Source organism: Cnephaeus nilssonii, assembly GCF_951640355.1.
Source record: "Cnephaeus nilssonii genome assembly, chromosome: 2".
NCBI lineage: Eukaryota > Metazoa > Chordata > Mammalia > Chiroptera > Vespertilionidae > Cnephaeus > Cnephaeus nilssonii.
Window position 1 is genome coordinate 25,998,313 of NC_137073.1, and position 12,421 is coordinate 26,010,733.

At 53.8% G+C, this 12,421-nt stretch overlaps 1 protein-coding gene across 2 annotated transcripts in view; it reads right to left on the reverse strand.

Annotated features, from left to right (window-relative positions):
* Positions 1-1,700: 1,700 nt before the first annotated feature.
* ABCC6 (ATP binding cassette subfamily C member 6) overlaps positions 1,701-12,421 on the reverse strand; it is a 50,437-nt gene continuing 39,716 nt past the window's right edge. For both annotated transcript variants that reach the window (XM_079788375.1, XM_079788376.1), the window contains exons 24-31: positions 11,242-11,441; positions 9,075-9,201; positions 7,320-7,421; positions 6,356-6,502; positions 4,264-4,422; positions 4,021-4,187; positions 2,790-2,984; positions 1,701-2,487 (exon numbers count right to left, since the gene is read on the reverse strand). In XM_079788375.1, the coding sequence (XP_079644501.1) occupies positions 2,379-2,487; positions 2,790-2,984; positions 4,021-4,187; positions 4,264-4,422; positions 6,356-6,502; positions 7,320-7,421; positions 9,075-9,201; positions 11,242-11,441 (1,206 nt within the window). In that variant the 3' untranslated portion in view covers positions 1,701-2,378. The remainder of the gene's footprint in view (positions 2,488-2,789; positions 2,985-4,020; positions 4,188-4,263; positions 4,423-6,355; positions 6,503-7,319; positions 7,422-9,074; positions 9,202-11,241; positions 11,442-12,421) is intronic.

Below are 12,421 nucleotides of genomic sequence, written 5' to 3' on the forward strand. Positions count from 1 at the left end.
CAGCAGCAGCCCTGTCAGCAGGCTCGTGGGCGCTGGCTCCTGTGGCCCACACTCTGCCCCCTGGCAGACCATCTCCTTCCGTGAAAGAAGGCTTTTGTGACCCTGGAATGATCTCACGTGAATTTGCCAAACACGCAACTGCTGCCGCCTTTGCCTGTGGCCGCTCTGCCGGGCCGTCCGGTGGCTCAGCTCCTGGCAGAGCAACGAGAAGCACTAGGTCGGGTCCCTTTCCGTGCTTCCAAGTTGGAGAGACAAGCCCACATGATGACTTGGGCTTTGGTGTGAGATGGCCCCCGGGGCAGATCCCCTCTCCGCCACTTACTAACTGGGTGACCTCAGCAGGTCATGTCAACTGTCTTGAGCCTCAGTTTCCTCATCTGTGAAATGGAGCTAGTAATTGCCAGTAACGGTGGGGCCAGCACTTTGTAGGCGCAACGGGATAGGCAAGAGGTGCAGACGCCCTACCCCAATCTGAAGTCATCAAAGGTGCTTCTCCCACATCGCGGCCGAGGGAGGTAGAAGCTGCAATGAAATCTGGATTTCTTTGGGCTGGAAACCTGTGTCGGGATGTCCCATTAGGAAGTTCCTGGGACCTGACAAGGCAGAGCAGGCTGTGTCCTGTCAGGCAGGTGGGTGTCCACAGGCCCCTGTTGGCGCACCAGCACAGCCACTGCCCGGGTCTCAGCAGGTTATTGATGGCAGTGGGCCGGGTTAGCCCAGTGACTGGACTGGGTGATTTTGATTCCCTCTGGGACATCTAGAGACATTTTTGTCACAACTGGAGGTGGGGGTACTACTGGCATCTAGTGGGTGGAGGCCAGGGATGCTGCTACGCATCCTACAGTGCCCAGGACAGCCCACATGGCAGAGAATTACCTACCCCACATGTCGGTAGTGACCAGAATAAAGATCCTGGTTATAGACCCTTCTCGCTGCCCACAGAGGCCCTCTCACACAACACTGATCATCGTGACATTTACTGAGCACTTACATTGTGCCCAGCTCGGCTCTGAACACGTTTCCGTGTGTGAGCTTCCTCTATCCCTGCAGCAATGCCATGAGGTCGGTAAGGAGCCCGGGGCGTCTCATTGCTCACGTGGCGCTTTACAGTTAGCTGGGTCTGGGGAACCTCGGATTTGGCTGCTTGAGAATCGAGCCCCCTTTCCCGGTGCCTGGAGGCAGTTGTAAGAGCCCTGCACAAGGATTCCGACCGCTGTCAGAAACAGGCCTGAGCACGTGCACTGTGCACCGCCCCTCAGGAAGGCGGGTGCTGCCCTTCACCACCCTGACCTCTGACCCCTGACCCCCCAGCAGCATTTCCCACGCGGCCCCCTCGGGGGAGGAAGTGTGAACAGAAACGCCCGGGATGTTCTGACTGCTTCTGGGGCTCCCCCAAGAAGCTGGACTTTGGTCTTGAACAAACAGGTGTATGACAGGTGCCGAGTCCTGAGCGGTTCCCCTCAGAACTTCTCCTTAAGAAGTCCCGGCCCCTCTCCTCTGGCCTTCAGAGCTGGACTGCGTGCCGGTGTGCGCGTGCTTGTGCCCGAGGGGCCCATCGTGGTGTGGGGTGTGGGGTGTGGGTACAAGATGCTTCTTGGAACTCATATACAAGGGTGGGAGGAGCAGCAGGAGCCATGGGGCTCAGTCCTGGTGCATGTTGGGGTCATATGGGGAGCTTTAAAAATATACAGTGTGCCAAAATGGAGAACATGTCGGGGGTCGCGGGGGCAGGAGGGAGGGGTGTGGTCACAGAACGGCAGCTCCAGGGGTCGTCGTGGTGATGGAGGTGGTGGTGGATGCCACCTATACGTGTGATACAGTTGTGTAGAAGTCACACACACACACACACACACGTACTAGTACAGTGGGAAATCTGAGCAGGATCTGTGTATGGTCAATATCCTGGTTGTGATACCACACTAGCGTTTTTCGAGGTGTTACTTTTAGGGGAAATGGAAAAGGGTGCACAGGCATTCTGTGGATTATTTCTTAAGACTGCTGGTCAATCTACACTCATCTCAAAATAAAAGCGTTAATTTGGAAAAGTACACACACCGTTGCCCTGCCACAGGGTTAATGATTTCATTGGTCTGTGGTGGAGCCTGGGTGTGGGCACGTCTTGCGGCCCCCACGTGGGTCCAGTGGGCAGCCAGGGCTGAGAGCCACTGTCCACTTTGGCTCCAGGATGGACAAGGCTGGACGGGCTCTGGTCAGGCCGACCTTGGGGGTTGCTGCATCCTCCTGGGTCTGTGATGATCGTCCACTTTCCCGGAGAGCAGAAGGGTCTAGACTCCGCTGATGACCCCCAGGTCACTGGTATCTCCAGGGCATGGCACGTCTTTCCAGGTTGGCGTGGCGGGAGGGTTGATGGGTCTGGCTCAGACCATGCCTGACTCCTGTGCCAGCCTATAGAACAGGCCCTTCTGGGCCAGCAGCTGGGCGGGGCTGCCACTCTCTGCCACCTGCCCCTTGTCCATGACCAGCACCCTGCGGGGGAGAGGGAGATAGGCAGCTCCTTGGACACCAGCCTGGCCCCTGGGCCGCTCAGAGAGCTCAGCATGCCTGCTCTGAGGTTTGCTCCCCAGAAGTTTGGCCTTCTGTGTGGTTTCCTGGTTGCAAGCATCTACTGGGCATCTGTCCTTGGGCTCATCTCTTCCCCTTTGGGCGCCAGTCTTGCCACCTGTACAATGGGCACCTGATAATCCATTCCATCACCTTTCCAGCTCTAAATGCGATACCTTCCTTCACCACTGCAGGGTCCCTGGGGCCAGCGGCTTGGGGGGCCTTACCTGGCGCAGTCCATCACGGAGCGCAGGCGGTGGGCAATGAGCAGCACCGTGCACTGGGCAAACCAGCTCTCAAGGGCGGCCTGCATCTGGAGCTCCGTCCCCGGGTCCACGGCGGCCGTGGCCTCGTCCAGGATGAGGATCTGGGTTTTCCGGAGAAGGGCACGTGCCAGACACAGCAGCTGCTTCTGGCCCAGGCTGGGAGGGAGTGGGACAGTCAGGCCCGATGTTTGTGTGTCTGCACATCAGGGTTTGCAGGGCATGCCCCCAAATGCGTCTCCACAACAGCCACAGAAGTGGGTCCCCAGTCCACAGAGCTGGAAGAAATCCCCTTCCTGACAGTTTTTGACCAGGGCGACTTTAGGCAAGTCATTCAAACCTGCCATGCCTCAGTTTCCCTGGGAGGAGGGGGGAATAGGGAATTGTTTAAAGGGTTCTGAGTTTCAGTTTTGCAAGATGAAAAAGTTCTGGAGTTGGGTAGCACAGTGATGTAAATGTGCTCAATGCTACTGAAGTATACACTTAAAAATGGGTAAGATGGTCCATTTTATGGTGTATATTTTACTACATTTTAAAGTTTTCAAAGGCGTACTTGATACCCTCAGTGGGCATGGGTCCAGCACCCAATATCATACACATTATTTCTATAGCAAAATAAGTGCTGAGTGGGATAAAGGCTATACGTAGTCTTGTGTCAGTAGAGGTTGGGTTTTGCCACTAACTAAATTGGGAAACCGAATTTAGGAAAAAGAAATGTGATATTCAGAGATTGTGTTGGAGTTTGGAACTGCTGACAAGGGATGGGGCTCCTACTGTGATTATTAATAGAACTAGAGGCCTGTTGCACGAAGATTCATGCAATAGGTGTTCCTTCCCTTGGCTGCCGGCACCGGTTTTCCTCCGTCACCCGGGACCCGGGCCGCAACAGAGCCAAGCCTGCAGCCTTCAGGCTTGGCTCCTGCCGTGGGCAGAGCATTCAGTCTTCGCTCTGCCTGTGTATGCAAATTAACCTTCCATCTTTGGTGGGTTAATTTGCATACACACTCCTGATTGGCTGGTGAGCGTAGCGGAGGTACAGTCAATTTACATGTTTGTCTATTATTAGGTAAGATGGGGTTGATGATCTATGGGGAAGGCACACTTCCAGGGCACACTGGCCCTGGGGAGAGCCTTGGCCACACTTGGCTCTCCCTCCAGCTCCCCTGAGCTCCAGGCTGTGGTGGGGTAACCCTACCTGAGGTCATCGCCTTGGTCGGCACACTCGTACTGCAGCTGGCCAGGCAGGCTGGCCACCAGGGCTCTGAGCTGCACCGTCTCCAGGGCCTTCCAGATGGCTTCGTCTGTGTGCTCCTGTAGCATGTCAAGGTTCCTCCTCAGAGAGCCGGGGAACAGGATGGGGTCCTAGGCAGGACGGGCAATGGGTCAGGGCTGGCCCAGCCATGATCCCACCTCTGCCTACCCAGTCCCGAGGCCTCACCTGGAGGATGATGGTGATCCTAGACCTCAGCGTGTGCAGCCCCACATGACTGATGGGGACCCCGTCGATCCAGACCCCGCCCTCAGCTGCCTCCAGGAGCCGTAGCAGGCCCCCGGCCAGGGTGGACTTCCCAGCCCCCGTCCTGCCAACGATGCCCACCTGCCAGGGGATGAGAGGGCAAGGCCATTGTGACTAGGCCGGGCTAGAAAAAGGCAGGTACAGCCTAGGTTTCTGGGCATCTCTTTGGGAGATGTTTCCCCTGCACCCAAGATCCATCCGCCCAGCTACCCATCATCCTTCCATCCTTCCATCTACCCAACTTTCCCTATATCCACCCAACCTTCTGTCTGTGTATTCTTCTCTATCTTTCCCTCATCCCAACATGTCTCTCCTATCTTCCCAACTATTCCCACAACCTTCCTTCAATATCCGTACCCTCCTCTGTTCCTCCATTTCCCCCATCCTTCCATCCACAGCCCTCCATCATCCCTCATTCTTCCTTCCATCCCCATGTCATTTTATTCATGTCCCATCCTTCCACCTGTCCCCATCCTTCCATCTGTCCCTCATCCTTCCTTCTATCCATCTCTCATCCTTTCTCCCACTACCTCCTGTCCAGCCATCTAACCATCATCCTTCCTTCCATCCATCCCCATCCCATCCATCCATCCATCCCCCATCCTTCCATCCATCCCCATCCCAGCCAGCCATTCTCCATCCTTCCATACATCTGTCCATCCTTTGATCTGTCCCCCATCTATCCTCTCATTCTTATCTTTCTTGCTGACTGTTGCATGCTCAGTGTCTGACACATAGTGGGGGGTCAGACACTGTTTATTTGTTTAATAAATGAATGAATTGTGTCACCCCACTGTGTGACAGCCACCCTCGTAGACGGCAGCATAAAAATAGAGACCTTGCGCCAAAGGACTGTGTGGCCTTGAAAGTAGGGCAACTGAGTAAACTTAATTTTAATAAAGTGTGATGATCACTCTCTACCATCAAGCTCCGGACCTGTAGCAATGGAGGTAAGCCAGGAGGTGCTGTTCCTACTCCCATGGATAGGGGTTGATGGGGTAATCAGAGAAGGCTTCCTGGAGGAGGGGTACTTGAGTGGGATGTTGAAAGGTAAGCAGGAGTTCAGAGAGGGGGGCGATTCCAGGTAAACCACAGGGCTAGACTGAAAGCGCCCTGAGCTCCCAGAGGCAGCTGCTCCACACATGTGGACTAAGCCCTGGCAGGGCCCTGAATGCAGTAGAGAGCTGGGCAGGACCTTGACTGCCAAGCTCAGGAATTTGGGCTTTGCCCTGAAGGAAGCCTGGGGCAGGTGGAAGGTCTTGAGCAGGGGAAAGACATGCTCAAATAAAGGTCATAGGCGAACAGATTGGAGACTGAGGGCTCAGATGGGGGCCTGGAGCCATGGGGGGGGGTCGCCAACGGGGGCTTCAGGGAGGAAGTGTCGCAGGGTGGGAAGGGAGAAGAGGGGTTCAGTGAAGGGGCCTGACTAATGGGATGAATAGGACAATACTAGCGCCTTCCTCATAGGGTTGTTGTCAGAGTAAAAATGCAAATGCTAATGAATGAAAGCACGGGTAGACATTCCTGAGGCGTGTGCTCTGTTCCAGGCACTGTTGCAGGCAGTTCATATGTATTAACTCGGTTAAACTTCAGAACACCTCTGTGTGACGTTGACATTGTCATTACCGTTTACAGATGGGAAAACTGATTCATGAAGTAACGTGCCCGAGGCGAGCCCATGAAACTGGGTGAAGTATGTGGAGCATTTAGCACTTTGCCCGATATTTCAACTAATGCTCAAGAAAGAGGAAAAAGGAAGTTGGGGAGATGCCTCCTCTGGGACATCAAGGTGGGTGGGTGGGTTTCCCCCTGGCGGAGTCAGGTTTGGTAAGGTAAGTTCAGTTTAGGGGTGGTGGGCCTGAAGATGAGGTGCCCCGAGGTGGGGATGTGGAGGAGGCGGGTGCTCAGGGCCTGAGCCCTGGGGTGATGCCCAGCCTGGCCATGGCCCTGAGTCCTCTCCAGCTGCCCTGTGGCCTGGCTCCCACGAGGAAGAAGGTCTGGAAGAGCTGCTCACCTTCTCTCCTGCGTGGATCTTGAACGACACACCCCGCACGGCCAGCGGGAGCTCGGGCCGGTGTCTCAGCCCCAAGTCCCGGAACTCGATCTGGCCCCCGCAAGGCCAGGGGGGCTGGGCTGCACAGGTGGGCAGCGTCCAGGGCGCCTGGGGCAGAAGGGGACACTGAGTCAGAGGAGCCCTTCTCCCAGGCTTCTCACAAAAGGTCTACCTCTTTGAGCCTCAGTTTCCTCTTCTGTAAAATGGGCATGTTTACTGCTATTTTATAGGGATATGGAACATTGCAAAGCTAAAAACAAACATCTGGAATCGTAAAAATAATGATGGTGTTGGCTATTCTTTATCTTTTTAAATTATTATTAGCCACTGTTAATTGTTAAATAATATTCTCTCTTCCTCTAGTAGGGTAGGTCCTCTTTTTTGCCTTTGCGAAGAGGGCAGGCCTGTGCAGCAGGGAGTCCAATGCTGCCATTGGTATTCCTGTGACCTTGAACAGGTCACTCCACCCCCTTGAGTCTCAGTTTCCCCATGTGTGAAATGGGACTAATGAGAGCAGTGGGCGTGTACTGATTGTTTATGTTGTGCCAGACCCTGCACTAAGTAAGCCCTTCATTGTGGGATCTCACTTGACCCTCCCAGTGTACCCAGCATTGCTAGTGGCTCTGTTGCTCTTCTGTCCCTGTAATGTCGCTATCATGTGCTGTTACCTGGTGGTGGCATTCCTGTTCCTCCTGTCCCCTGTCACTCGGAAGAAGGACCTGCTTGCCCAATCGAGGAAGCAAAGGACCCAGGATCTGACTTGGCTTCAGACCCCATGCTCTTAACCATTACTGTGGCCCTGGCTGGGACTCCGACCTACAGTGGTGGGGGCTCCAAGCCCACGGCAGACGTCCACCTGGGCCCACTGCCCTCTGCTCTAAGTCCCAGATGGGGCAGACCCTCCACCCCCACGGCCCCCCATCACCTCCTTGGGTGTCCGAGTGTAGTCCTGCATCCGCTCCACCGACACGATGCTGCTCTCCAGGTCTGTCCAGCTGCGAACAGCCCACTGCAGCGTCTGGGTCACCTGGTGTGAGAAGACACCGCAGGTTGGCTTGAGTAAAACCACCCCGCAGGTTTGCATCAGCTCCCCTGAGGCAGGGCCTGGGAGGCAGGCCTCGGGGCAGACAAGGGGACTGGACTTGACCACAGCCTCCAGGACTCCCCTCTCCTTTCAGTAGGACCAGAGTATGCAGAGCAGAAAGGAGCCCTCAGACATCAGCTCGTCAACCTTGTCTTGATACAGGTGGTGGGGAGACAGGACCAGAGAGGGTGCATGGCCCTCCCAAGGACACCCAGCAGGACCCAGGCCCGCTGACTTCTGTTCTGAGAGGTTTTCCTCCCCCGATTGCTCATCACACTTGGAACCATGCGCAGCCTCTCACCAGGGCCCACCCTCCTCTCTCCAAACTCACTTCCCTCCAGGCTCGCTCTCGCCCACACTCTCCAGCCATACCACCTGCTTGCTGTTCCTCTAGCGCACCAGTCACACCCTCCCTCCATCCCGGGGCCTTTCCTCCTGCTGGTCCCTTCCCAGGAAAGATTCCTCCCTTCCTCCCTCCCAACCTCCCTCTGGTCCACAGCTCACAAGCCCCCTCCACAGAGAGGCCTTCCGGGCCAAGCAATAGAGGAATACCCACCCACTAAGCTTCAACCTCTCACCTTGCTTTATCCTTACGCTTAGCTACCTCACCTGTAACATGGGGATAATAATAGTACCCCTGATGGGGTTGGGGGAAGGATTAAATGAGTTAATGTTTATAAAGCTCTTAGAACAATGCCTCATTCATAGTGAATGTTACTCACAAGTATATTTTTCCCTTCACAGATATCATGACCTGACATCAAATATTGTTATTAATAGACTAGAGGCCCGGTGCACGAAATTCGTGCACGGAGGGGGGTTGTCCCTCAGCCCAGCCTGTACCCTCGCCAATATGGGACCCCTCAAGGGATGTCCGGCTGCCCGTTTAGGTGGGATCTGGCCTAAACGGGCAGTCGGACATCCCTCTCACAATCCAGGACTGCTGGCTCCCAACTGCTTGCCTGTCTGCCTTCCTGATTGCCCCTAACCGCTTCTGCCTGCCAGCCTGATCACCCCCTAACCACTTTGCTGCCAGCCTGTTTGCCCCCAACTTCCCTCCTCTGCCGGCCTGGTCACCCCTAACTGCCCTCTCCTGCAGGGTTGATCACCTCCAACTGCCCTCCCTTGCAGGCTTGGTCCCTCTCAACTGCCCTCCCTTGCAGGCCGGGTGCCTCCCAACTGCCCTCTCCTGCTGGCCATCTTGTGGTGGCCATCATGTGTCCACATGGGGGCAGGATCTTTGACCACATGGGGGCAGCGATATTGTGTGTTGCAGTGATGATCAATCTGCACATTACTCTTTTATTAGATAGGATACCAAAAAGTTAATAATGCACTGGGAATGCACTCTGTATACTTTATCTCAACTAGTGGAGGGATTACTGCCCCATTTTTCTGATGAGCTCACGGAGGCTCGGAGACGGAAGACTCTTGCTCAAGGTCCAGCAAGGTCACCTCAGCTAAGCTCTTGTAAGAGCCTTATTGTCCTCACTGGTTGGTAGTTTGGACTTGGGTCCTTGAAAGTCCCCCTCACATGGATCTGTCTGTCTCTGTTCTGCCTGCTCCTCGGAAATCAGGTTGGGGTGTCAGGAGTACCTGGAGGGCGGCGGAGACGGAGAAGCCCACGAGGCCAGCGCTGAGATGGGCCTTGCTCAGCACAGCGCACGTGGCAGCGGCAAACACCAGCCCGTTCCCCAGGAGCTCCAGGTTGGCAGCGAGCCACCTGAAAGGGGGTGCAGGTAAAAGCAGGGTCAGCGGGCGCCCTCTCTGTGGGACCTGCTCCTCTGGGCACAAGGTCTGATCATGGTGACACCTTGAGTGCCCATGGGGGTCCAGACCATGGCCTCCTCCACACCCAGGCCCCACCCAAGCTCAGTGGGTGGGGGAATTGATGCTGTCTCACCTGTGCCCAGCGCAGGGCTTGGCGCACAGTAGGTGCTCTAGTTAAGCTTTGCCATGCTGCCAATATTCTGTGCTTGGGACTTGTGTTTTCCGGACTAAACCCAGTCTCCATGTTCACGTGGCCACCATCTTATGTTCATGCACAGGTCAGCTCGAACATCACCTCCTCAGAGAGCCTTCCAGGACTGCTCCTGCCTTTCTCTCTAACACAGCTCTGATAACTTCCTTCATGACAGTTGTCATTCTTTATAATTCAACTACTTAATCAGTCCTTGACTCTCAGTCTCCATCAGGAGATCGTGAGCTCTGCGAAGGCAGTGGCTTGGTCTCCTTCACGGCTCTGTCCCCAGTACCTAGCATAGGACCCAGCCCAGAGTAGGTGCTCGACAAATATATGCTGAATGGATGGATAAATGCACACCCTCTTTTACTGAATTCCTACTCTACCATTCATTCATTCATTCGTTAACAGATGTGTATTGAGCACCTACTGTGTGCTTCGCATATTGGAGGTGCTGGGGATACAACCATGAACCAAATGAATAAAAATCCCTGTCTTTAGGGAACTCTGGGATTTCTACATATAACACTGAGTCCTCCCAACAACCCCACAAAAGGGGTTGTTGTTGTTCCCATTTTACAGCTGAGCATGCTGAGGCTCAGAAGGGTAAGGTACTTGCTTAAGTCCAGGCACATAACAAACATCAGGATTTGAGGCCACATCTGTCTGAATGATGCCAGAAAGCACATTCTCTTTCCAACAGGTCATTTTTCTCAATGAACCAACTAACAAATGAATGAACAAAGACCCACCTAGGGTCTCCCACTCCCTAGACCTTGGGGAAACCCTTTGCTTCTTTGAACCTTGGTTTACCTATCTGTGGAGTGAAGTAACATCTGATTCATTACAGTTGAGGTTTCAGTGAGAGGTGCTATATATAGCGTGGAAATCACTGAGGCTTGCACATGGTAGGTGCTTTCTAAATATTCAGAAGGTTCCTCCTCCCTCGGCTAGAACTCCAAGAAGGCGCAAGGCAGGTTACCCAAAAGGCATATGGCATTTAGACACTGCTCACAGCTACAGGGCCTGATCGCCCCAGCTGACTGGGGAGCTGGCAAAAGGGAGAAAAGAATTCATATTTATTGAGCACCTACTCAATAAATTGTGTGCTTGACCCTCTATATATTCTGGTACCAGACTCCTTGGGTTCAAATCCTGGTTCTACCATATATTCATTGTGTGGCCCTGGGCAAGTTCCTAAATCTCTCTCCGCCTAAGATTCACCATGTATAAAACAGTCTCTGCCTCACGGGGTTATTGATGGGATTAAATTAATTGATCCATGTAGAGTGCTCAGTACTGAGCATGTAACAAGCATGTTACAAGTATTAGCTATGAGTGTATTTATTTAATCCTCATCCCCACTCTATGAGTGCAATCCCACTTGGACAAATGAGGCTCAGAGAGGTTATGTAACTTGCCCAAGAACACCCAGCTCGTAAGCTGCAGAGCTGGGATTTGAACCTGTGTCCGTCTCTTGCTCAAAGCTCGTGTTCTTATTCTTGCTTAGTACTGAGAAGAGGCTGAGGATGCTTATGTTGCTGCCTTGTCACCAAGGCAACAGAGGCGCCTTCCCTTTTGCTGACATCTGTGCCTCCTTGCCCACCTGCTATTGGGAAGACCTCAGGCTAGGTTCCATCCACTCACAGTGTAAGCCAAGTACACCCCGGGACCTAGCCTCAGCTTTCTCCCCAGCACGCTGTGTGATCTTGGACAGGCCACTTTACCTCTCTGGCCACACAATATGATCCTCTCTGGGGACACAGATGGATTGCAAGGTCTTCTCTGCTCCCTTCCTACCTGTCAGCCACCAGCCGTGGGAAACTGACTCGCTGGCTTTCATCCATGTGGGCATTGTTCTGGGCCACGAAGGGGCCCTGGGCCCGGAAGGCCCTCACCACTGCGCCGCCCTGGAACGTCTCCGCCACGTGGGAACACACGAAGGAGTGCCTGGCTGACTCCATGCGTCTGAGCTGGCACGAAGTGGCCACGTACAGGCTCTGAAGGGGGGTTGGTGCGAAGGGGAGAAGTCACAGACACAGAGAGGTGGTTTGAGAAGCTCAGGGGATCCCAAGTACTGTTACTAGTTTGCTGTGTGACCTTGGGCCGGTTGCTTTCCCTCTCTGGACTCCGGTTTCCTTGCAAAATCAGAGTTCCATCGTTCTTTTTAAAATCACCGGGGATGATTCAACAACCTCCAGTGCCCCAACCCAGACCTATTCAATCAGATCTCTGGTGGTGTCACCAGGCCTTGGTATGTTTAAAACTCCTTCCTCGCCGAAACCGGTTTGGCTCAGTGGATAGAGCGTCAGCCTGCGAACTGAAAGGTCCCAGGTTCGATTCCGGTCAGGGGCATGTACCTTGGTTGCGGGCACATCCCCAGTAGGGGGTGTGCAAGAGGCAGCTGGTTGATGTTTCTAACTCTCTATCCCTTCTCTGTCCCTCTCTCTTCCTCACTGTAATAAATCAATAAAATATATTTAAAAAAAAAAAAAGAAAAGAAAACTCCTTCCTGGTAATTCTACTGTACAACCAGGACTGAGAAACCACTAATCTAGTGTAAATGTTTCATTCCCAGCTCCAGGGCCAACTGCTTGCTTTACTTAGGGCCAGTTACCGCGGGAACAAAACCATAAAGGGCAAGGAAGGCAGTCAGTGAAGTGGAACTCATTTCTTTAACTCAAGGGTTACATGCCAGGTGCTGGGACCATAATGATGCACAGATAATAGGTGTTGTTCATTGGTTTGCGGTTGCAAGTGTGTGCAGCTGGCACAGGGGAAGGTGCATTTGCTGAACACCCGGGCTGCATGCCGGGCTCTTTACAAACAGTATTCAGTCATTGTGAGGTGGGCATTAGTGGCAGCCACAGTTTACAGGTGAGCACACCTGAGGCTCAGAGGGATTACGCAGCTGGTCCAAACCTCTATATCCAGCAAGTGGCCGGGCCTAAATTCAAACTCATCTCTGCCTGACTCCCAA